General features: G+C 44.4%; 1 protein-coding gene across 1 annotated transcript in view; it reads left to right on the top strand.

Moving 5' to 3' along the window:
- The window catches only part of LOC135394542 (ubiquitin-like protein 3), a 50,492-nt gene extending 25,381 nt beyond the window's left edge, over window positions 1–25,111 (top strand). Inside the window, exons 2-5 of the mRNA XM_064625329.1 lie at window positions 16,540–16,648; window positions 16,732–16,818; window positions 20,632–20,709; window positions 23,076–25,111. Of these exons, the coding sequence (XP_064481399.1) occupies window positions 16,540–16,648; window positions 16,732–16,818; window positions 20,632–20,709; window positions 23,076–23,140 (339 nt within the window). The 3' untranslated portion in view covers window positions 23,141–25,111. The remainder of the gene's footprint in view (window positions 1–16,539; window positions 16,649–16,731; window positions 16,819–20,631; window positions 20,710–23,075) is intronic.
- Window positions 25,112–26,794: the final 1,683 nt, after the last annotated feature.

The following is a 26,794-nucleotide window of genomic DNA, read 5'->3' as shown; positions in this document are numbered from 1 at the left end:
ATGATATATCCCCTCCTTCAATGTACATCGCACGCACAGGGTTTTCATGCAGGAAAAAAAGCACTTTTCACGGGTCGGACTTTGATGGTGAGGCCAGATAGGGCGAAGTCACCTTTGTGCAGTGAAGCAGCCAGGATCGAGCTTATCGTGCTGCTAAAGGAGCACAATATTGAAAGTAATGTCCTAGTTGGCCAGCATAATATGTCTTATTACATTGGTACACACGTTTTTCCGATTACAACGCTCAATCGCACTGCTGATACGGTCACGTGATGTATGGATAACATGTTTCTCGAGTGGTAGTCGAAGTTCCTGTCAGCATCGTAGCAAAGTTTAAGCTACGCCATATGTACGCGTGTGTAGAAAAGGATCCTGATCCCATCTCACACATGCATGTCCGTTTCGTACCCTCCTGTAGCGGGCCAATAACTTGCAATACGGTCCTAAATTCTCTTTAGCAGGTATTCTCTTTGCAGCAAAAATAGTACAAAGGGGATAAGTCGACTTATCCCCTTATTGCATACAGAGGCAAAATTTCCGGAAATTTTGAACGGATGAAAAAAAAAAGTTCATTGTTCGTGTCCTTTTTTTTTTTATTGGAAAAACAACTAAATTTGTTTTCACTCAAGGATTGATTAGCGAACACTAGAGAACAAATCATGGGTTTTATTTGATTCGCACGCGAATACGAGATGTAGCAAGAGTTCAAGTTCAAGGCTTGACCCAAACTAGCAAACGTACGCATGACGTTAACAGGAGATGCAAAACTCTCTAACTTTTCATTGTTCGGTGACTCAAGATTCAGAAGAGTGTGATTGTTCGTCACATTAATAAAAAGTGGAATATCTTTTATTTGGTCTAACTCAAAAATTAAAAATATACGGTACAACGGAAGATCTCGTGTTGCTGGTTTCAAGAACAAGTGCAATATACAGGGTGTCCCAGAAAACGTGTCATTGAATTTTAATTAAAAAAAAACTGCACCACCTAGAGTCATGCGGTCAACGGCAGTTGTACTTACTGGGTTTTTGCCACCTCCTCATGTGAATGTCGTGTAACGTAAGTTTAATTATGTAAATTTTTGTGAGCTTAAGTCGGAAATTTGCCCAGTAAAGGTCACTTTTTTACCCCACCAATGTGAAGAGCGTGTCTAATTCACTAAAATTAATGATAATTGACAGGGATATTCAGGAGCTATCCCATTGGAAAAAATAGCCGAACATCATGCTCTACGGAGGTCGCACAGAATAGCGCACGATGCATTTTTCAGCGCAATCTTTGTCAGTCCGACGAAAGGAGGTTGGAAACCCAGCCCACCCCGGCATCGCAGAAAGAGATAACGCAGGCATGGCTTATCACGTCCGACTTTCGCTGGAATAATGCTTTCCCTCTCCCAATTTTAGGAACTGTTAACCTCCTTTCGTCGGACTGCGAGCGACTGCGCTCAAAAAGACATCGCGGGTTATGGTCCGGTGCTCCGAAAAGCATGATATTCGGCTATTTTTTCCGGTGGGATAGCTCATGAATATCACTGTCAATTATCATGAATTTGAGTGAATTCGGCAGGCTCTTCATATTGGTGGGGTAAAAAAGTGACCTTCCCTTGGCAAATTTCTGAGTTCAGTTCGCAAATATTTGCATAATTAAAATTGGGGTACATGGCATTAACTTTACAAGGTGGCAAAAACCTAATAAGAACAAATGCCGTTGACCGCATGATTCTAGGTGGCGTAGTTTTTTTATTATAATTGTGGCACGTTTTCTGGGACACCCTGTATAGTTGACTAGAGCGACTGAGCAGGCAATTTTGCCTCGTTTATGCACGATATTTTGCCATAACTTTATTTTTATCTTTTTCCCTTTTTTATTTTTATTTTTTTTTGACACGGAGAATTTCTTTTTTTTTTTCGGAGGTCTCGCATTTTTAGTAATAAGCACATCTATCAAAGCGTCCTTTAATACAGCTCTAGTGGTCGATTAGGATTTTGCTCTCGAAACCAACAGACACTCCCTCGATTAAACGTAACCGCAGTATCCTTTCCAATATGTTCTTGCGTTGTGAAACCCCGTTTCCAACGCAACCACGTCCAGTCCTTGCGACTCCCCGGGGAGAGTCTAACTTGTGTGACGGGCGTTAGCAAGATGTGGACATGTTCTATCGATTTTTACGTGAGCCTACGCGCATTCCGGTAAGGGGAAACAAGACGCATTTTCCCGACACTTGGGATTACGCCGTTGTGAACACGACCTTATCCCGCACCTTTTTATGACGGCGGTTCGGATATGCTCCGTAATGGGTATTGCGTAACACGAATGAAGCATCCTGGTTCGGTCGGGAGAGCCGAACCACTGATATGTAAGCGGGTTTTGTGGGTTGTATGTCACGGAACATTTGTGATCATTAACCGACCAAGTTCCTCCTAGTCTCTAGTTTCTCCACTTGGGAGGCATTTCGATGGAGCAGATATTAGACCTTCGTTGTCTGCCTCTCGTTTTTTCTAGTACATATACCGGGTGTTTCAGTTAAATCCCCCGGCTAAACAATTCGCGAACGGGTGCACCAATCGACGAACTTTCTTTTTTACAAATATCTGTCCGATACCACCTACGAGCTGCGCCCCGTGTGAATGAGTGGGAGGCGCTCATTATTTAAACAAAAATTAAAATGAGTTTCCTGGAAAAAGCTAACTTCTAAAGCAGGGCGCAGTCGGCCTTAAAATTGGCACTAACCATTTTGGGACCTTCAGTGGACACCTTTTAGAGAAAAATCTACCACGGAAGCGGGTCATTTGTTGCAGTAATTGTTTGCGGTTTACATATTTTTGTCGCGGCTGGTCGCGGTGAAGAGCAAAAGGACGCTCTTCCACTCCCTTGTCCACCAATGAATTACGTCCTTACACCAATGAATTACGTCCTTTTGCACTTCGCCGCTACCAGCCGCGACAAAAATATGTATACCGAAACCAATTAACTACTGCAGCAAATGACCAGCTTCGGTAGCACAGTTGTTTTTAAAGGCGTCCACTGAAGGTCGTACCCATTTTAATGCCGATGGCGCAATTATGGCGAGTTATGTTTTTTTCACGAAACTCATTTTAATTTTTATTTAAATAATGAGCGCCTCCCACTCATTCACATGGGGCGCAGCTTGTAGGTGGTGTCGGACAGGCACTTGTAAAAAAGAAAGTTCTTCGATTGGTGCACCCGTTCCCGAATTATTTAGCCCGGGGATTTAACTGAGACAACCTGTATATGTATATAATGCATCGTGTCATCATCCAGCAGACATCGCTTCTCTCGTCTGCTAAGAATGGAATTTGAGAAATCGCGACGGTTTTTCATATATACCTGTGCGCATATAAAGTCCAAAACGAAAACTAACGCTAGCAGTGCTGATACCCTGTGGTCATAAAAACGTTTCTGAGTCTCCTTGAGAGCGAGAATATAGGCTGCCAAACGAAGTGATCGACGATATAGGGTCCTCATATAACACTATACAGAGGCCGTGCGCCCGAACACCTGGTAAGTGGGCACGTACGCAGGTTTGTCCGATGCTAAATTGTTTGTATATACCCAACCAGTCCCAACAAAAACAACTCTAGCGTTTACGAACAACTTTTACTATTTTGGTTTTTCCCCTCCGAAATCGTTTCTCGGCAGAAGCATTTGGCCGTATTTCGTTCTCCGTATAATAGGCTCGGCAGCATTATCATATTTGATAGCACCGTACATATTTAACGAGTCTGCGGAAAATTGAATTTTGTTTGCTAAGGTGCCTTTGTTATTCTGGCGGCCCCCTTGTGTGTTCTTCGGAACTATATTTATATTCCTTTGCTGCACACTGCGGCACGCTTTTCTCTTCCTCGGGTTATACTTCGCATTCCAGGTAGCCTTATTGTTTTTTTGCAGGTTTTTCTTTCGGTTACCCAGTTGCAATTCCGATGCGCTGCTGCATGTTGAATTTTGATGGAAATTTTCCTCGGTGTGTTTGGAATCGGGCGAGATCAGATAGGATATACTCGAGTGGTTCGTGGCGTTTTATACTGTGCCGTCGATGTATGCTGCCGATCTCTCTGTGTTGGTTGGCTGGCTGGCTGGTGGCGTACTGTCCGAACGAGCGATCTGCCTGCCGAAATGGCGGTACGCTGCGTCCTGGGCCGACTTCACAGGGACATTTGCCTTCGGGGAACTAAGGGACACCCGCAGTCCAGGCGGCGAAGGCGATGATTTTAGCCACTAATCCACGGGCGCGGTGGTCCATGAAATGAGTGACGATCGAACTGAATGGTGATCGGACGCTGCAACACGACCACTTTGAATTACCATTGACTCAGATGGTTCTTGACTCGATGGAGGTTCGTGAAATGCCATTGAAGCTGCCAAAGGTCCTCGAAAACTGCTGCTGGCAGCTTCATGACCAGCGCTGAACAAGCAAACGCTAAACAAACGCACACAGTAAATCTGCAAGAAGTGCTATGAGAAGTCATGATACTTCAGTATAAAGTTTATTACGGTTATTACGTGTGGCCGCTGGGCCACTATTTGCAAATTAACTTTTCTACGCTCTCTACACCACGCGCGGCCCTACACAAATGATTTTTTAAATTGTATTTACGTATAATGAACAACTCACGCACTATTAAAATTCCTAAACCGTTTTTTCCTCGCATTTTCCGTCGCTATACAGACTCCTTTTGTCTGCTAAAGCTTATGCGGAAGGGCCCACGTATAGCGTCAAACTCTCAACGAGCATTGGACCTGCCCGTGTAGCGGGAAAGCGTCACTGGTGCGTCAAACGTTCAATGGCCATTACCTTCAATGTTCATTCGGATGTCTGTGTGACAGAGGTATTATTCGTGAAACTGATGCTTCATTGATTTTTGCCCTGTATTTTTCCCTTGGAATGTCGACTGGCGTTGTACACACCGATCTGTGCGGCAGAAATGTGTCGTCGTATGTTCGTGCGGTTCGTCGTTCCTGCAGTTAACGTAATAAGGAAAGCATTTAGGGTATGCCCTCAATTGGTTTTGACCGTAGAATTGACTTTATTTCACTAATCCTACAAAGGAAAGATAAAGCTAATCGCATTCTTTATGTAATTTGAACTCTACACCAAACCGTAACGGCTAGACGTTACTCGAAATTTCTTAAATGTCAGCCATCAGAAATAGGTGAATTCTACGTCGAAGAAGAAGGGGAAGAAACAAAGGTACAAGATGTGCGTTAGAGGTGTCTGCCGTGGGTGGGAAGGAAGCGTACCTGTTACGTGTTCTCTCTTCTCTCACATTGAATCGTTGTGATCCCACCGAAAAGCGACGACGAATTACTTGAGCGCCTGGCAACCGTCACAAGGACGGGCCTGAAGGGGTTCGCTTTCTTTTTCCCCCACCGTCCACCATGGCCTCTCTTCTTCCTTCCCCCAGAATGGCTTCAGTTATCCGTAATTACCCACCACTAGCGGTCGTTTTTCGAGCCAAGTGTGGTGAAAAATAAACAGGGCTCGCCTTGTGTAGAGCGGGCCTTCGATCTGGCAAGCATTTTGGCTCCCTTATTTTTGGCAGTGTTTTGGGGGGAAACTTTCTCTCAAGGACTCGCTCGAGGCGGGCGATTGGATACGGTGTTTCGGTGCTGTGGGTGAAACATGATGGAAGTACGGATGACTGCGATATGGTGTTCATCTCTGCTGGTCGGTGTCTCAGTGGGGATGAGAGCTGTTTGCCTAGCTAGTTTGATCGTTGGTCATTTCACGAACGTCCTCCCAAGCAGCACAATGTACTGAAAGGCGAGTGCAATAGGGATGGACGGGTAGGTGGAAGGCCTCGAAGAGACCCGTGAAAGTAAAGAACATTGATAAGACACATACCGTCCACCCCAATTGCACTCGACTTGCAGTACATTGTGCTGCCTGGGCCGTGTGCCTTTTTATCCTTGTCCGTGGGTAGAATTCTCTGGAAATAACAGCTGTAGCTGCAATGTGGCGACCGAATTATCCAATGTGGCGACCATCTATGAAATAACAACAATAATAAAAAAAAGCATGTACCAGGAGTACGCGGACGAGTACTTGTGGAGGCCTTGGCTCAAAATGTACTTTCTCCGAGGTTTGGTGGCAGCTAACTGGTAGCGTGAAGTAAGAGAAGTGTATATGTACCTCACATTTTTGCTATTTATTTGCACGTGCTTTATTCGATAAGCTACCTAACCTGATGTCGACAAAAGACGTAGTGCTGTCACAGAAAGGAAACTCGGCGACCTGCTGCCACGAAAAGGTTCCCACTTTATTCGAAGAAGGGCGGAACCCAAACTAACGGAACGAAGGTAGAGCCCAGGTAGCGGGCTCTCGCTTCCTCATTCTCCTTCGGTACTTTCACAGGCGGAAACGTCTTCGATGCGTCTCTCGTGGACGCATTTTGCGTAAGCATGACCTATAGTGTTTCATAAGTATGGTACTAAATACGACAGTAACAATGTGAAGTAACAGACTCGTTCGATTAAATGCATGCACTGGCTTCAGGGTTCGTACCGTATTACGTAGTATGGTGCTACGTAATACTCTATTACGGATGTTCTCGCGTTTCTACGTTTCCTGGACGCGGCCAGAAGCTTTGCTTCCCTCGTCGTCGATTTCAGGAAGAAAGATCCATAGGGGGAAAAACACATCCACTAGTGCATCTTCTTTCCCTATGGATATTTTTGTCGCATGGATCTTCTTTCTCGTCAGGACCTTTTTTCCCTTCTTCACGTGACCCCGTTGGAACTTCTTTGTGTTGTACAGTTGTAGTAATGGAACAAGCTGGGGTAGTTGGTACATACTTAGAAATATTTTGCAGCAGAACAGACGACGACAACAAGGTAGTGAGGACGAGAAAAGGTAGTGACACGGACGGCTGCAATCGTCCGTGCAGTCCTGCAAAATATTTTTTAAATTCCGTGTTAGCGCCGCGAAGCAACTGTGACTATGAGCGGCGTACAGACGTGGACAGTTGGAGAGAGGACAGCAAGAAGGAAGGACTTGGGTCGGCACAACAGTGCGTCTCGGCGAGACGTCAATGTCCCACGGTGACGACGCCACCTGTGGAGGCCAGCAAGTACACATAAAAAATAAAAAAATAGCCGAAGCTCTGTAGCTGCACGTTGAGCATATGTTTACAATTTGATCGTGCACTCCCAGCCAAGGACAGCTGTTTCGTTCTACTTGGAGCTCGTATATATATATACGTACATATTTCTAACAGTAGTAGTTCGTGTTGAGACTTTGGACACCCGTCCCAGCGTCTTCCCAGTAATGCGCTCCTTGCATAACTTTTTTGCCCCGCTAAAAAGCAATGTCCGCTGCATGGTTTGCATTTGTCTCTGCTTATTCCATTGATTCCTAATAACCAATATTTTTAAAACAAGTAAATATTATTATTATTAAAATGTAAACCGTAATGAAGATTTTATAAAGGTCGCCTGTCGGCTAATACCGCCAACAAGTCATCTGCTGATTCACGTCCGAATGACAATCAGTCACGTCAGTCGAAGCGATCCCGACCACAAGTACGTGACAAAACAGCACCAGCGAAGCTGAATGTTGGCTATAGTTCAAAATCGACTGAGAGCTTTCTTCATTTTCTTTTTGTGAAAGCTTTTTCTTCAATTCTGTACTCACAATAAAAAAAGGCAAAGCCACGAGGCATAGGTTTACAGCTGGTCTCGGTTTTTGGCCATGGTACAAGATATCGGTGGTCGTGGACCAAATGCTAAGGAAGAGGAGTTCATATTTTTGGTTACTCATATCTCGAGTCAATAATAACGCAGTAGTAGTAGAGCTTTTTCTTTCTAAATTCAAACTTGTATTTAATTGGTCAAAAGAAATGCAATAATGGAAAGCACAGCCCTATTTTATGGATAATATATGTCGCGAACCGACGTTATTTCAACGCAATAATCCTCACATGAGGTATCGGTGTAATCGGATTGAACTCAGTCTGATTCAACCCAGTTGTGGTGGAATCAGGTGTAAATCGTCGGTTTAGCTGGCATAATACACATGACACACCAGTAGACATCATAGAATATCAGTGTTTAGTCCATGCATCTGAGGCAGCAGGGTCTCCGTTTTGACATTTTGTACGAGCATATTTGCGCAGTTTCCAAAGTTTTGTGTTAGTTGAGTTCGGATCACACTCCGTAAATCGGGTGTGATCGGGTATAAACCTAAACATTCAGGCCCTGTATATTCGTGACCGCTAACTTTCGTGAGTTCTTCACGCCACGGTATCCATCCGGTAGTCCGACTAAACATCCTTTTCGGCCGGATACACGCACGCACTTCTGTTTGGATCTTCTTTCACTGCGGATGTTTCTCCCGTGTGGATCTTCTTTCCCTATGGATGTTTCTCGCATGTGGATCTTCCTTCTCCTTTGGATTTTTTTCCTCTTAGGTATTTTTCTCCTTTGGATCTTTTTCCCTCCTTCACATGACCCCGTCGGATGTTCTTTCCCGTTGGATCTTTCTTCCACAAGCGCTCATGATTGACCTGTCAAGCCCATGTACGAGCTGCACTGGAACGCGACAGGGCACACACAAAAGAGGACGTACGAGCCTTTGTGAAATTCCCCCTGGCCAAACCTTGCGACGCGCATAAAATATTTACATACCTGGCGGATGGGCTCGCGACAAGCTGCCAAATTAGACGTACTGTGTAGGACATGTACTCCTGAATTTGTAACATGTCTGTGCCGTCGGGGCGCAGCTCGGAGTTATGAATACAGTAACAGTTCGTCCGAAGTTTATAACTGTTACATTATGGCGACGAAATACGAGCGTTCCCAACTTTGGGTGGGCATTTTTCGTCTTCGTTCAGGGAAGCCGGAATCGCATCATCCCGTCTTCTGTGTCGTCGTTATTATTTCTTTGTTGTCCAAGCTTAGGGTGTGTTCTCTGTGGATGATAGTCCACATTTGTGAATAATCCACAAGCAATGTCACTTTTGTTCAAATTTTATAGATAATTCAGTTTTTCCAACCGAGATTCCAGAGTGGTGTCGCACACCTGAACAGGATATCGAAAATGTGACACGTGTCGCCTTTTCTGTCTTTCTTTTCTTCTTTTTTCTTTTTTTGTTGTTGGGGTTACTATACTTGTAGACCTCGCTGTGCTGTTCCTTCTTTCTTTATAATGAATCGTATAATATTTTGTACTGCCCTTCTTTCAGCTGATACTACGCCGGAAGTATTCTGAGTAATTAATGTTGCATGGATAAAGTTTCTACCGCAATTTTCGGAGCTTTCTCGAGCGCTTTGCACGGGATCACCGCGCGTTCGTATACAATGTCCACACGGTTTCTAAGTCTAAAATAATCATAAGTCATAACTGCGCGCAAAAAAAAAAGGAAAAAAAAAAAGACAAGAATAAATAGAGAAAAATAGCGAGTACCGGAACTGCCGTGACGCCACGCTAGGGAAGACGCGGGCTGCCTCCTTGGGTCACTGCTTCTAAAAGCCATTAGAGATTATCACACTCCGCCACTGCTCGGAGCTTCCACTGCACAGACTTCTTTTCTTTTTACTCTGACGTCAAGTGGCCGTGGGTGCACTCTAATCATCAGTATGGAAGTGTGACAAACAACCCCTTAAGCGACAAGGGGATAGCGGTACAACCGCGGCGGGAACCATCCTGATGTATGGGTGCAATTGGCGACCTTGTTGGGAGGCCCGTCTCGAATATCGATTATACTACATAGAGGAGGACCTCGGACGCAGTCAGTGAAGCGAATAAACCTTTTGTTGCCGTCTGTGTTGGCCTCCCAACCGTCTCAGCTGGGCAAATCCTTACGTCATGCATTGACCTTCCATTCGTTGAGGCGTGCGTTCCTCCCTCCCTCACCCTTTCCCGTCACCCGGGTCACGTTGGGCGTACGTGGTGCGCTTCGTGACCGCCATCTAATTTCCTCTGCTTCACGGGCTCGAAACGGTCCTTACATAACATTGATGTGAGAAAACGAAGCCACGGAGGGGGGGACTCTCTTCTGTTGAGTTCAAAATAACTGCAGTTCTGTCGGACTGAAATGGGCTGTTTGTCAAGGTTGCTCTTAGGGGTGTGCTAGTCCCCCCCCCCCCTTTTTTTTTAAAGTGTTGTGTCTAATTATTTGCTCTGACGGTATACTCGATAATTGGTAGTTCAGTGTGGTGGATAGATGTTTGGCACCGTGTCATCGCATTGGTGGCAGATGTGCACCTTTCACTGCTAGTGATCGTTAATATTCTCCGCTTACTGCAGTCACTTTTCGGTGGCGTTGCGCATGTCTGCCGACGTCTGTAAATCCTGAAAAATTCGGATCTGTTCGGCATATAATTCCGAGAAAAACAAAATTCATCAGTGTGGTACTTTTTCTAGAAAACACACGAAATACTGCGCACGGAGTAAAACGCGGAAGTCTCGAAGCTTCAGCCGAAATTTTCGCGGCATTATCCGGAAATCGATAAATATTTCTCAGCCCCTGGTATCCAACGTGAAACACGGCAGACGCTCATTTCTGAAGTTGGAGGCTGATAAGTGTGATTCGCGAGGCCGCACGTCAAAAATTATAAAGTGAACAAGTGTGACAGGACCTAAAAAAGAAAGAGTCGCCAATATATCGAACAGCGCTCGACATATAGCGACAAGACTGGACCTATGGGGCTGGTTATGAGTCTTTATTTGTATTCGGTTGCAGAAGAGCTTCCTAGTGTTACATGTCAATTACGAAACCTGAGAGACGACCTACGGGAGCGTATATCCGGCTCACAGGCATGCGTAACACCGCATTTGGTTCTCAATATCGGAACTGCAATGCATACGCTTATTACGAAATCACCGCATCATACGGATGATGACGTCTTTGTTTCAATCACGTTACGTGTATGATAGGCATATAGTAGGTAGGTAGCGAGGCTGGATGAAGGAAGGAATCCAACCCGCCCTCTGGTGTGAGAAACAAAAAGGGGCAGCGAAAGAATTTGGCTGCCCGCCGCCGTGCATCTTTAATGGGGGAGGATGTGCCACTACACGTGTGTTCACGCGAGCGACATCGCCACGGAATATTCTTGTGGAGTAGAGGGGGAAAGAGAGAGAGAGAGGAAAAAAAAACATATTTTGAGCATTCGCACGCCGTCAGAACATTAGCAGTGGCATACTCACGACCTGCTAAATTATAACGACATGTCATAGGCACCCCTTCCCAGCGCCGCATTTGGAAGCTAGCGGTGGCGCTACTCATCGGCCCGGTTATTGCTTCCTCAATTTCTTGCAATACTTTGTACTCCGGCTTTCCGTAGTATTTTTGTACAAGCGGTGTAACTCCCACGAGAGATGCTTCTTTCTAAAGTTGATTCTTATCATCATTCTACACGTTTTCATAGGAGCTGTTACTGTCGTCTGCTACGGTAGTCGTACGTCCACTTCTGCGTGTTTAAAATTCAAATTTCTATTGTCCAATCATGACGTAGATCTCGCGGCCGATGATTAGCGCCCCATAGCGGATCGTGCGGACGGGCTCCTCATAAGGGTTTCCGAGTATGACGTACGCCGAGTAGGTCGTGGGCGTACTGCTCACATAGCAGACGACAATATCGGCCCTCTCGTCTGCTACGGAATATCTTGTGGCCGGGCTGCAGTATACTATTCCCCATGGTTAGAGAGCACGAAAAAACGTTGACGTTGAACGAGAACGGCAAGTTGGGCTAGTTGGTACGTACTAAACAACGTTGTTTAGTACATCGACGTTGAGCGCTCGTGTTCACGGTTCAGCAGAAAGCTATGACGTTTTGAGCATCTTCTGCTGGAGTATTCCGGGGAACGTCGCTTGTGTGAATACACGGGAAGGCACATAATCGCAGCATGGCTTCTATGCGTCATATTGCACAACAGTATTCACTTCAACCTTCACCGCGCACGAGTTTGTCTCACGGCAGCTCCGTTCAGCGTTGAATCGTTGTCGGAAAGGCTAAAAGGTAAAGAAGTCCACGCGAATGGGTCATACGCAACGCTCTCTTAGCTTCGTTTGTCGTTAGCACTGCGCTATACGTTCGTGCGGAAACGCTACGGTTGTGTTGCTTGAGTAAGAAATGTCTACAATGCGTCAAGGTCAGCTTCAGAATTTTCTTTCTTCTTTTTCGTTAATTGGGGGCACTCTTGCATGCGGGTCCTCACGTTTTGTCCCTGGCATTTGATGTCGAGCTATCGCAAACAAGAAAAAAGGCGGCAGGGGACAACATAACAGATGATGTCACCTTCTATAGGCATAAAGGTGACAACATTTGTTAAGATCTTCAGTTGCTTGCACTCCTTCAGGGCGGTCTCTGCGGAGGCTCTATACACGTGACGGTTGCGCAACCATGGTACATGTACGTCGTGAGAGGTGTGGTGTGTCTCTCTCGTTGACGGAGCGTAGCTTCGTTGATATGGAAAAATGGTGCCCATTGATGTTTCCGCAGGAAGATTCGTTGCCAGTGTGTTAAACAAATATAGTGTACAATATCATTATACCGCTTCCTGCAGTTTTGTGTCGACTGTTCCTGTACACTTTAGTCCTTAAAAAAAAAAACAGATAAAGGTCTAAGAAAAACCTTTAAATCTACAGTTTCGGTAAATGGTAGGCTTTCTACGAAAAGATGCGATTGAGGAAGCTTTCAAATTCATCTTCCGATCTACTAAAGAGACTCTACAGTTAATTCAGTTTATCGAGTACGCTTCAAATTTCGCCCTTCCCCTCTCTCTCACTTTGATACTGTTTCACGTTGACCGGGCCGGGCCTAAGGAGGAAGGGTCCTCTAAAAAGGGGCAGGGAAGTGCTTTATTGGATTATGGTCGCGCGCATTTAGACGGATTCTCGATTCCCCCGACTTTGTTTGACTTCAGAATGCGAACGTTGACGGAAAAGAGAGGGGTGATAGAACAATCGGAACAGGGGAGGCCAGACTACGGCGCAGCGTCATTAAGTTTTTTCTTCTTCCTTTTCTAGTGCGTTATATCTCCCACTAGAGCAGGGAGGAGTGAAGCCGGTGGGAGGACGTTGTGATTTATTTTCGATTGGGACGATTGCGCATTGAGACGCGGGAAGTCGTTAGCTGCAGGAGGCATACCGTACTTGAAAAGAAGTCCTCCGTTTCGTGGCGCTATTATCGTGGAATCCTTTGTGGAGAGGAAGGCGGTATAAATGCTGGTTACTGGGCGTCGTAGGTCAATGCTCAGCTGGTTGAAGAACTGCACGCAGACGGTATCACAACGCATGTGTCTCTCGATTGAGAGTCCATCTTCAAGTGGTAGTTACACAAAAAAGTCGTTCTCCGCCGTGAAAACTAAACAGAGAGGGAGATTAAGCATCGAAGGCAGAGGGGAAGCTCTGCGCTCGAAGATGGGTAGGAGGTGATGCACGAGTGCAAGTGTTAGACACGTTCAGATTTGGTAATGGTAGCTATTAATAGAAGTGAGGTCCTACATAAGGTTCACAGTATCCGCGCATGTAAGATCCATGACCGCATCCGCGCAGATATTATGTAGCCCGTACGTCAAGCAGTCGTTACATTTGTTGGAAAAAATCTGCATGACCAAAATGTTATGTTACAGAAACGTTTTTACATCCACAGTTTACCATACATGTCTGCCCAGTAATGGCAACTGAAGGCACAGCTAAAGGTTATTAACAAGCAGCCATTCAGGTGCTAAATGTACATGGTATTGTTGTGCCTCCTGAAGTCTCGTCTTCCATTTTCCAAGGTGTTTCAATAGCCATGTAAGAAATAATGTAGTAGAAAAAGCGCGCCACAGCAAAATATGCGATTAACAGCATTTATCTGTAGGGGACTTTCACCACTTCTTTGGGTTTCTCAAGCAGCTAATTTCGCACTTTCCTTTTCTTTCCTCCTTCTTTCTTTCCCCCCTCCCCTTTTTTTTTCTGCAGCTGTTACCATGCCCAGAAAATGTCACTCGAACTTCGTAAAATTTTGGAGGTCAATTCAAGAAAAATAATTAAGAAAATTACTCGTAATATGCGGCAAGAATACCTCATACATAAATGCCGGTCGTCGTATATTTTTCGGTAGCACGTCTTCTTCTGTTTTTGCATCCATTATCATCATCCTCGAGAAAAACGAGCTTTACGCGTTGCTAGGTTTTCCTCCGCGTAAATTGCGATATGGCATGCGGCAAAACGAACGCAAGGTAGCGCAGTGTTGTTCTCTCAGGGTACTGCAGTGAAACGAGCTTTACAGGGACACATTGCGGATGGTGTGGGACAGTGTGGCGGAGATAAAAGGTTCGTGAACGCTTCCGTGAAACAAAGCGAACCTCGGGGACAGTGTTTGATTGAACAGTTTCTAGTTCGCGTGAAACGCATGACGTGAATTACGAAGGAAAACTGGGGATATTTCCTCACGCAGATGAGCATCTGTAACTGGTCTGGCATTCGCCGTTACGACGGTTGTCTGTCGCCCGAGAGACGAGATAGTGGACTACTTAACACGAAGGATGCCCTACTTGATCGGGTTGCCAGCGGCTGCGAGGTGACATTTGGGTTAGATCTTAGGTCGCACCTCATGCCTGCATTGGAAGAGGGGGGGGGGGGGAACTAGAGAATTTCTTGGATGCGTACAAATAATATTGCCCATACTGGAGAACGTTTATGCTACTGGTTGGTGGCCTAAACATTACGAGCACGGGCGATGTTTAGGCTATTTTAATACGAATGTTGTGAGGACACGTGGCAGTGTGTTCTCTCTATTAATGATAATCATAATTTATTTTGCCAACATAACTTTACAGTACAGTACCGCCTGCTTAAGCCAATTGGCTCAGTTTGCAGGTTGCAGACAACAGGAGCATATACTTAACATTTTTTGCCAGATTATGCTGACATAACTAAAGAAAATTCAGATCACAGGATAGTCTGTAGTAGAACAAACTAACTACTACTAACGCACAAACTAACTACTAACATAATACACAAACAGCTGAAAACTTGATTTTCAGCTTTTTTTTTTTTTTCACGCTTGACATAGATTTTCGTTTTTTTAGTTCATCAGATATTTTGTTAAATTCATGGGGAACAATATAATTACTATATATTCTGCCATTCTGAAGTTCCAGTTTATTATACTGTATAATTGACGCCATTCGTGTATAATTTCTACATGCATAAAACCAAAACATAGCTGGGACTGCAGAGCCATCCCATGAGGCATTCACGTATTCTACGTTGCAAAACACGTTGACACTGTCTCATGAGGAACTTTCAACCACGACCTACTAGATTATAACGACCAGCGCCACATTTGGAGGCTAGCGGTAGCGCTACTTATCGTCCCGGTTATTGCTTCCTCAATTTCTACAATGCTTTGTACTTCAGCATACCTTAGTATTTTTGTACAAGCAGTGCATGCCCCACGGAAGATGCTTCGCTCTAAAGTCGATTATCATCATCATTGTGCGTGCTTTTATAGGAGCTGCATGTTGCTGTCGTCTGCTACGGTAGTCGTACGTCCGCTTCTGCGCGTTCAAAATTCAAATTTCGATTGTCCAATCACGATGTAGGTCTCGCGCGCCGATGTGTAGCGCTCCTAGCGGATCGTGCGGAGGGTCTCTTCACAGGGGTTGCCGATTATGACAAGGTCGTTATAATCTAGTAGGTCGTGGTATTCACACAAGCGACGTTCCCCGGAATACTCCAGCGGAAGATGCTCAAAACGTCATAGCTTTCCGCTGCCCCGTGAGCACGAACGCTCAACAGCAATGTCTTTTCGCGCTCTTCTAACCACGGGGAATAGCCACGCCCATAAGGAAGAGTAGGTAGGGTGAATCAAGGTCCAAAATGGCTGTAGAACACTCAAAACAACTACTCTGAAGCTTTCTAAGTTTGATGTGTACAATCTTTCGCGTGGTGGACCCCACGCTTAATCAGGTACAGAATGAAATGGTGAACTCACGCAAGTTCACCATTCATTTTGTGCCTGATGAAGCATGGTCGACCACGCAGAAGCTTGCACTAAGTACGCATTAAAATTAGAAAGCTTCAGTGTCATTGTTTTGAGTACCCCCTTAAAAAAAATGACAAAATCAACTATTGGCGTTATTCGCAATAATGAACTGTTCTGTTTTGAGTTTGAAATTTCGAACTGACGGAGCCTGACGTGCGATTAAGAACAAATTATTCCATATCTTAGCGGCATAGCATTGTGTGCTGCAAACTGTTGGAAATCGGTTCGTGGGGATGGGAGCATAAGAGTAATTGAATATGTAGAGGAATGAAGCTGAAATAGGGCGTTATGGATGAGTCCTATAGCGCGTTTACGAATTTATCGACTAAAACAAGTTTTATCTTGTAAGAGGCAAGAACTGTTGTTGAAGTAAAAGTAACTCTACTACAGCAAAATATTACTGTGTCTTTTTTCCCCAGGCACTAGCTTCGAAACTATTGCCAAGTGAGGGTGTGCAAACCCAGGGAAAAGAAAAACTTTATTTTGTGATTATGATTTGGAGAAAAAAAGAAAAACTTATTCTCTACTATATTATCCTTGCAGATCAACCTTCGCCTGATCCTCGTGAGCGGGAAGACCAAAGAATTTCTGTTCAGCCCCAATGAATCTGCAGCCGAAATTGCCCAGCATGTCTTCGACAACTGGCCTCAAGGTAGGTTTTTCCCCTTGCGTATAACCCTGTGGCATTTGTCCCGATTTTCTAATGCCGTGTACTACTAATTTCCAAAAAAACAGAGTGGTCCGAAGAGGCTGTATCCAAGGCAGAAATCCTGCGGCTCATTTACCAGGGAAGATTCCTCCATGGCAACGTCACTCTGGGCGGTAAGACACGCCAGAGATTTTCCCAGCACATCCCAAACACTCTTGCCCCCCAAATATGTTACAAAAACTATTTAAAAAAAACGAAAAGCCAGCACCAGCATGTGCACCCCCCCCCCTCCTCCTCCTCCACGCAAGATGAAAATCCCACACAAATCCCAGTGACGCACAATTTCATGTTACTTTCCTTTTTCTTTTTTTTTTCTTTTTTGCATCTCGTTTGTAACTTTGGCAGCGGGGTGCAGGTTGCTTAGACACGCCGTCTTTCACGAGGAAGGTTAAATATACGGCGTGCCGTTTGGTCGAGATTCCGGCGCACGTTTGGGAACCCTCAGGTGGGCAAAATTAATCCCCAGGCCGACCGCCGTGGCGGTGCTCATGATCTTAGGTGTCTCGCGCCGTAATGCCACCGTTTATCGTTAGCATCTCAGGTTGGGCGTTCTTGTACGGTATTTTCCCCCACATTTCGCGGAGATTTTGTTGGTAAGGGAACGAGGCTAGACGTCGTTGCAGAGTAGTGGGAAAGCGAGCCAGAACTACGACGAAATTGGCTCGGATCATAGGTCCAGCAGCAGCAGCAGCATCGCATCATCTGTAAACAGCGACGTTGACGAGCCGTCGCATCGGGAACGTAAAGCGAAGGAATGTTTCGTCGAGTAAACTTTGGCCTCTTTGTCCCGCGTTTATTTTATGGACATCATCTTGTCGGCGGACAAGAAAGTTTATTTTTCTTATCGGTTGAAGGAGCTTTCCCTTTTTAGGAGGAGGGGGAAAACCGTCGTGGTTTCTTTCATCGGCCCTCGCAAAAAGCTATAACGTGTAACAGTGTGTCTTTTCTGCCCCCTGGCGGCAACGGTTTACACGTGTAAGCCAGCTGCCGTTCGTTTTTTTTTTTTTTTTTTTACACGAAAGTGGGTTTGGCGGAGGTTACGCCATTATTTTTATTTCATTATTTTTTCCTGACGTGTCTGCGTTGTGTCCCTATTCATGCCCGTATTCTGTGCGATGGAAGCTCCTCACTTAACGCACTGCGATAAGGTTTTTATTTTCTCATTCCTGGGAAAAATGTTTTAAGTGGAGCTGGTATATTTTGAAAAGGAGCCGCACTGATAAGGTGACATTGTGGAGGTGTCTCCTTTTAATGCCGGAAACAATCTTTGAGTAGATTGGAGGGCAGTTCCCCGCACGACGGCGTCGTTGGTTACATGTAGGTCACGGTCATGTTAGCCTACGTCCTCTTCCTCCTCCTTTTACGTCTCTCTCCCTCTACTTCGTTCTCGTGCCTGCCTTGCAATCAGTGCGGCGTTCAAGCAAAACAAGAAGTATGTTGTGGGCTTTGTCTCTGTTTTCGACCCTCTACCAAACGAGGGCTAGCTGCGCTAACTACTCATCTCGTGAAGCGTGGTTAGCTGAGTGATTCAACTTCTCGACCAACAAAGACTCCGCATTTAGAAGAACCGAAGCAACCCTGCTTGCTTTCACAAAAACTTGCGTTAGATAGCTACAAAACGTTTTTCGACAAAATGATCAGGTTGAGACAGCTTCGTTCTTATGCTTCTTTAGTACTTGCTGTGATTTTATTCTTGACAACGTGGGGGTGTTGCAATTTGTGAGCACAAGTGCACCGCAAAGTGTGGAAACAATGTAATTTGTACGCGTTAAGCGAGCTACTTCTTGAAGCAATTTTTAGTATAAAGTTTCATCTCATGCTGGTGAGATGCGGTGTTCTCGTACTCCTCGACCGTATTCGTGTCGCTTGAGAAAAGAATAGTGGGCTTTATTTACATTTCATTACTTTTTCTATTGGCCGCATAAAAATGCACACTGAATACGATTTTCGATAAGTACTGAAAACAAACTCCTGCTTGTAATGTGCCACATTGAACACGCAGAAAACTACACATTGGAGGACATGGGGCAAGCGCAGGTATGTACACATTGTAATGTACCGAGCAGTAGAGCAGTACAGTTTGCAGTAAAAAGATGTTTACGTGTCCGTTATTCGATATTTCATTGAACGTTCGAAAGTCAACCTGTTTAGCATGTCAAGAGAACGCACAGTCGGACAGAGAGCAGCAGACGGCATATGAAAATGGAATCCTCCATGGATGGATACAAAAACCCGGTTTACTTTATCTTGGTTTCGTTCTCGTTCTGTCACTTCCATTTAGCCAGGAAGCCAGCTCGGTCTGTTTGTTTACGAGGTTTCCTGCCGTTTCGAGTGAGCACTGTCCACACACTAACTTCTCTATTTGTTATTACTCCTATTGCGAGAGTGAGGAGAACCTTGGGGTTCTCGGAACCCGATAACTCGAACGGGAGGAAAGGAACGCGCCCATTTTGGGGAAAGTTAGGGGGGTGGTAGTTGAGAGACTGGTTCCGTGTCGTCTGCTTCAGAGCTCCGCCCATAAGCACACCAAGCAGCACAATGTACTGAAAGTCGAGTGCAATAGGGGTGGACGGCCTTGAACAGACTCCTGAAACTAAAGAACAAATTGATAAGACACATACCGTCCACCCCTATTGCACTCGACTTTCAGTACATTGTGGTGCTTGGGGAGTTCCCACTACGGTAAGATTAAAACACCCCTTCGAAAGCGGCCTGACCGACAAAATGCAAGGTTTGCGATACGTTTATGTGATACACAGGCCACGGTGTTGACTCTACAATTTGTGCCTGCGACACACTTTCTGATCCTTGCACAAAATTGCATCGAGGATGGAAGCAAAAAAGTTGACCCGCTAGATAATGGAGTGTTGTGCACGCGTAGCGGTATGGAGACCGTGTTTGCTCCTGTGTGCCAAGGTAACAGATGAGCGATGCACTGATTCCAGATTATTAGGATTTAGGGCGCTGCAAGCTGTTGTTTGCGACGTGGGATACTTTGATGCCAGACACTTGTCGCGATCGCGAACTCTAGCGTGCGATTTCCATTCCGACTTCCGTGAGGAGCTTGATGGGTGGCGCCATCTCTTGAGGTTCGAGAAAGTGTTGCAGAGCCGCGGCCGCTCTCCGCAAAACAAACGGCCGTGCAAAACGCTGCATTTTGCGGCTTGGAAGGCGTAATTTCTTTTTGTGCTAATATTTTCACGCTGGACAATTGCGCAAATGTGCATTCTTTTCTTTCTTTTTTTTTTGTTGTCAAACTCTGTATTTTGTGTTCGACAAGAAGCTATGTCGAGAAAAAAAGAAAAACCTTCTTTAGGTGCGTGCAGTCTCGGAAAATAACTTCAAGTAACCACTTACTGAGCAATTCACGAGTAATTGTTCTTGATAACTCTATCTCAGAAAGCAACCTTCATGTTGAATACCAAGCGTCGACAGGTAGTGAACGGTAAATGCGACTAGAAGATGCAACATGACTGTATGTTACTTCAGAATTTCCGTTGGTCTCTTTAATTTCAGAAACTGGTTGGGCTCCTATTGAAAACCTGTCGCCGACTGGTATTGTGCATGAAAGCAGCTCTCTGAGGAGGAGTTACTAATTACATATAGTTACTATAGTTAGTTGCTCAGTAAGTGATTATTTGCAATCAGTTATTTCCCAAGACTGGTTACGTGCGTGTAATAATGAACATAAAATAACAATCTCTCTCAGCAAGTCAGTACTCGCAGCAAATTTCGTGAGAAGCCCTAGACCTCCCTTGATATGCCCTTTGTTACAGAGCTTACTATCGTGAAAATATGCAGGCAATATTTCAGCCGTGTTTGTCAGTAGTGCTACGTACCTTAATTTTGCACCATCAAAAGGGTGTGCACAATTGTTGTTTTTCACTTGCTCAAGTTTCTTAGTGAGCTTCTTTGTTGCCTTGCAGCACTGCAGCTGCCCCTGGGCAAGACTACGGTGATGCACCTAGTTCCCAGAGAGAACCTTCCGGAGCCCAATTCTCAGGGTGAGACACATCACTTCGAAAATTTGTCGAAGGCACGACCCAGGGACACAGCACAGTTTGAAGCATTGCTCTACAGTGTTATGTCCTACATGTGATCTAGAGAAAGGAGCCCCCCTCCCCCCAAGCTATGAAACTGGCTAAATTATCATACTATCAAGGTTTATAATGCACAGAAGACTATGCTTATTCGTAGTAGGATTGAGAGCACTGATTGAGGCATTGATAGCCTTCAGATATCTAGGGAGTTGTGTTTGTAGTTGAGACTTTGCTGACGCCCCATATTCAAGTTTTTCAAATTAATCTGTCCTGGCTCGCTACTGTTAGGATTGCAGACTCCCGAGCAGTATAATTTTATTTTTTAAGATGGCACATATTTTACAGATCAGGGGCTGTGGATGAATGAAATTCAAGGATGTTTGTCCACTGAAACAGTTAATTTTAATGGTACTATTGTAAAAATATTGAGCAAGTACTCCAGATCCAGTCATAAGAGGCAATTTATTCGGACGATTGTGGCAGAAATGTAGTTTGAAGCTTCCATAGCATTCAAAAAGATTATGTACGAACCTCGCGCCTGCGCTACTCTCTTTTCACCCAAATTGTCACATATTTTAAAATTAGCAAATTTTAGATGCATGCAAACATTTTGAGCAAGAATTCTCATTTCCGAAACTATGTGCTGTAATCAAATACCTTATTTTCCCATTTAATTATCGGAGTTTATTTCCACACTAGGCTGTCGAGTTTACCAGTAAGGGTTTGAATTACTCTGCAGCACTAGCGGGTGAAGGACAGCTTTTATCGGATGAGGTAGGATCATCTCAGGTTTAAAGGAGCATGGAAGTGACCCCAAAAATATTTTTAGTTTTTCGCTGCAACGTCTTCTACAACACATAAAATGAGCTGCTGCGAAAGAACGATAACCCAGACAGCACGCGCAAGGCCCTGTTCCGCACACCTTGAAAGAACCCTCTCCACATCCGAAGAGCGCTGAAGCGAAGCCGAAGATGGTGTGACGTATTACGGACTACAGCACGTGACCAGTGACGTCCAACGGACAGCTGAAACATGTATAAGCGGCGCGTGAGCCAAGATGAAAAGACAAAGAAAAAAAGGCACTGAGCAGCTTCTACGTCACGCGGGGCTCGTGTCTCTCGCCCGCGACTGCCGTTCTCGGACTGTCTTTTGTAAATTTTATTGCGCAATGACTATACGCCGCAGATCGGAAATATTTTGCATGGCGACTCCTTGTGGACAGCTGCACAAATGAAGCAGATTTCGAGTCACGTTAATTGTCGCTTCCATGCTCCTTTAAAAAGCCATCCAAGTCAGATTTCAGCATCCAGAATTTCTGAAATTTAGTGACTGCGAATAGGTACCATGTGCCTGATTTGTGAAAACTTGGGGGCTGCAAAATTAAAGAGTTCTACAGTAATTACAGTTACTTTCCACAAAAAGTAACTCGTTACTCCATCTATAGTAACTAGTGCTAGGAAGCAAGTAACTCGTCACTCTAACTACTAGTAGTAAAAAGTTACCTATAGTTAGTCACACGTTACTTGTGACTCATCTACAAGCCATGATTGTCCTGTATGACCAGGGCTGTGCAAGTTACTCAAAAAATGTAATTGAGTTACAGTTGCATGACTCTGAAAGTATTTAAGTTACAGGAAAAGCTACTGAAACTAAAATGTAATTCAGTTACTATTGAGTAGCTTAATCTTAGCTTCAGTCACTGTGCATGTAAAGTGGCTACACATGACCCCCCCAAACCCACCCCAACACATGTAATTAAAAGTAGTTTCTCACCGGGAGTTGATAATCGACATAACAGGCTACTATAAATGTTTATGTGAACAGTACAGCTCATATGTGTAAAACAGAATACATGAGTGGAACACAGAACAGAAAGCACATTTAGCACTGGTGTTAAGATAGTGCTTCAAGCTTAAGGTGTTACATACAGACCATCAAAAATTCAGTTTATGAACACCAGAGTTAAATGTTTGCTTCGTTGACTAGGTGAGATGAATGTCCACATGCGAACACACCTCGTTTGAGTATGTTACGTTTCGATTAAATATTACAATGTATGCTAAAGCAGCAGCTACAAGTAAAATGGAAGTACGAATGCAATAGAAATGTGCTAGCTTTTGTAAAGAGAAAGTAATGCAGACAGGAATTTACAGCTCACTCGGTAGAAACACAGCAGAAAGTAACTATGCCTTGAGTACCAGTTACGAGCGGAATGCGATTAAATTACAGCTAGAGTTACACGCTTTTGAAACTATTTAGTTACAGTAATTAATCACTCTAAAGTAGTAGAGTAGGAGGTGTTAGTAATTGGTTGCTTTTACTCCTTTCAGACCAGCGCCAGAAGAGCAAAGAACGAAGCAGTGGTTGCTGCAATGCCAGTTGCTCAATATTATAAGGGACGGAAGGCACCCACACAAGATGTGACATTGCATTGACGTGCCACAATAGACACGACCATGAATGTTTGACTGACAAAAGGTGTGGTTCTGCCTCAACAAACTGCACTGACAAAGTGGTGTCACATATACACAGGTTGGAACACAGCCGCCCACGAGAGTGTGCAATTGCTTTTCCTCTGTTCAGTGCAAACAAAAACCAGTTCAGCTACTGGTCCTTGAACTAGATCTTCAACATCCAGTGCACTGGCTTAATGAGTTGTTTTTAGTGGCTTTTACAGCTTTGTTCTTCCTTTTTTTAGGATGTACAGGGGGTGTGCAATGGGGAAGTCGAGAACATTGAGGAAAACACGGTTGTAAATGTTTTTCTGAGCAGGGACGCGGATGAGAGCTGTAGCGAAGAAAAAATAAATGTGCACTCAACAACGGTGAAGAGAATAATGTTCGATGCATGATAAGGTGGGATACTGTTAGCTATGTGGCTTACATAAGCCCAGAAACGTGGCATTTCATAAGTGAACCGTACAAGTTGAATTTAACAGTAATCGAAGGAAGGTACATCCACTGTGACTGACTTGAACACTACTTCTACTTTCTCCATAAGCAAGATCTGCTTTCACACAGTTATCTTTCTATTATACCTTTCTTTGTTTGGTTTTCTGTCTCTCTCTCTTAATCTTTTCTATATCTTTGAGCCAGATAAGTGATTTGAGAAGCCACCACACTCTCAATCTCAAGATAATTGACACAGCTACACACGCCATGAGAAGGACTTTATCGTGATAGCTTTAACCGTCGTAGTGCGATCAATGCCACGGTGGAGCATTTATCGATTATGAACGGCGATAACCTTACGGAGAAGAGATGGGTGTGAGTCCGGCCACATGGCAGAGCACATGTATCATAAGAGAGAAGGTTCTCTAGCTAACCTACTCAGTAGCTTAAAAACTAGGCGTTGGAGTGAGTTTTTAGTCGCTTTGAAAGCTCGTCATACCCTCATCACAAGAACCCCTTCGACCCTTTTAGAGACACTGTAGTTGATGATTGCTTCTTTTTTGTGGAAGTCCTTCGGGCGATATTTCGTCCACTTCACTCTACGCTTGTCTCGTGAGAGAGACGTTGATGGAATCGGTCTCTGTCACTTGTTTTCGACCACTGGACCAATGCCAAGGAATGAGCTGCAGAGATGAGAGGATGCAAGCATCTGTAAAAAGTATATATATATATAACTAAACAGCAGTGCTGGTTTCTTTTTATATATATATATATATAAAGTGCATACTGGGTGTGTAATTGTACATATTTTGTGCAGATTTGTGTGTGCGAGGGACAAGTAGCTCAGTGCACCATGCTGAGGCAGCGCTTGAGGATGTGTATAGAGAGAATTCTTTTGTGTGTAAAGCTTTATATTTTCTTTGCAAGCAGATTTGTTCCAGCTGTTGGTGTGTAGGGATTACTTTCTGTCATCTCTTAACTTTATTGGGATCGATTCTGACAAACCGTGCTTGATGATGCCAACCTGCAAAGTAATTTTCTAAAATATCTAATCTTTCAAAACTGGCATGTGGGTGACACTCGAGCAAAGGCCATGATGTCTCGGTACATTTTGATAGTGACTGACGTTTGGTACCCTGTAATGGAAAGCGACTGAAGTTAACGAAATGCGTCGCACGAGCTGAAAGTAGGAAAGAGACCAGGGTCGCGGGTTCGGATTGAGCCGAGATTCCTCGGGCTGTTCTTCAGAGTAACTTTGACAAAGTGTGCACTGATGTAGCTGTTCCCTCAGTCAGACACTTGATATTATCGGTGTGCATGTGTTCACATCAGTATGTCCTCGTCGTTCTTTTGAAGTGATACGATCTGCATAAGTCCATTTCAGAATGACTATAGATGTGTGAGACCACTGTTTTCTTCTGTACATACGTTTCTTATAATCTGAACAAATGTAATAAAGAATGCAAGAAATACGATTCTGTATGTATCTGTTTATTTGTAAACACACAACAAACGTGTGTCAGGACATTATATGGGGAAGTGGGATAAATCAGATGAAAATGTGCACATTATAAAATGGGCCCAATTGTTGTTGGCCCCTTAGTGAGCAACATATGAAAATTGCAAAAAATGTGTTTCATGTTTCATGCGTTCTTTCACATGCTTCAGTTCCAGGTGGCATTTTCCAGAGATTGTTCATAAGAAGATATACTAGGCCACCTAGAGGTACCACCTTCAGGTTGTAGAAGACTCAATATTTGAAGCAAAAAGTCTTTTGCTACCTGCAGATCATGTTGGTGAATAACAAACAACACTCCAACCTTTCAATCCTTCTTTGTAAATTTTTAAATTTTTGTTCAATGTTGCTGAAAAGCTGTGGAGGATGAAACTTGAGGTGTCGAGTGCAGGGATGTTGCTGCTACGTCGGATCCCTTGTCACGTAAAAAAACGAAAGAAAGTGAGAAAGTTGCAGAAGGCAGCATACAGTGGTTGCCAACGATTTATTTTAAAAAATGCATGGGAAGGTGTAAATGGCATAATCCAAGTGCATCACAAGTGCTGCCCTCATTTACAAAGTACACTAAATGTCTGTCGAATAGAAAAGTGTAGGCCTGGGATTGCTTGTCACAGACATTGTGGCCCCACTTGTACGAACGTTGAGGCTATTCCTCAGTGCTGTACTCCGTAGCTTCGGCAGTGCGTTTTGCACACTGTACTGTCCTCGGCGCTTCTCCTTTTAGCACTGGCAAAGCTATGAGGTACAGCGCTGAGGAATAGCCTCAGCGTTCGTGCAAGTGGGCCATGCTCTGTGTCAAAAGTTTTGAGTGACCCTTGCTTTAATTGACTCTGGAACAAGAACTGGCTTATCTCGACAAAACTGATATCCAATATGCAGCAGGACAATGATAAAACATTGCACCACATTCCATAGATGCCAATGATGTGGGCTGTGCAGCACGATGAGAATACATACAGTCTCTTGATAGTAACAAAAATGGAAGATCTGATAATGAGTGCAGGCAATTCATTGTCGCTGATAATACAAATATATGACTGAATTGGAACTGTAGCGTAACTCGACAAATTTGTTCGGCGCAGCATGATCTCTGTTATCCTTGTGCCAGTAAAGTCAAATCAAATAAAAAAAACTACAGATGCCTCTTCTACGTCGTCTGTTCTACTGTGCACGAAATGCTGCACGGATGGCGGAGGAGGCACAGCATTTTCATGAATTTATGCTTCACCCAGGAAGTGAATGGCCGGGTGTAGTGTGAAGGGCCAAAAGCTGCACCTCCGCCGACGAACGCAGGAAGTTGTACAGTTTGTATTAATTCACAAACTGCAGCCCAACACTGCCACATGCTGAGAAAGAGGTAAGATAAGATGTTAGTTGTTATTAGAGGCTTTATTACAGCAAGTGGTTTCAGATGAAAGGGGAGGCCAGTGATGCGTTGCACTAAAGAGGAGCCCAATCAACTATCTGTACTTATGTGTATTGCATTCCCCATGGATACCTGCAGCATACATCCACATTGCAATGTTAATATTAATTAATCCAGGTTTGAGTGGCACTATTGGACGTAGGTGTCACTAAACTTTTTACCTTCCTCTGCACTGTTGCATGAAACCCTACAGAATTTGCGCATAACATGCTGTCT

This window comes from Ornithodoros turicata, chromosome 5 (assembly GCF_037126465.1).
Source record: "Ornithodoros turicata isolate Travis chromosome 5, ASM3712646v1, whole genome shotgun sequence".
Lineage (NCBI taxonomy): Eukaryota > Metazoa > Arthropoda > Arachnida > Ixodida > Argasidae > Ornithodoros > Ornithodoros turicata.
This window is presented reverse-complemented; position numbering and strand designations above follow the sequence as displayed.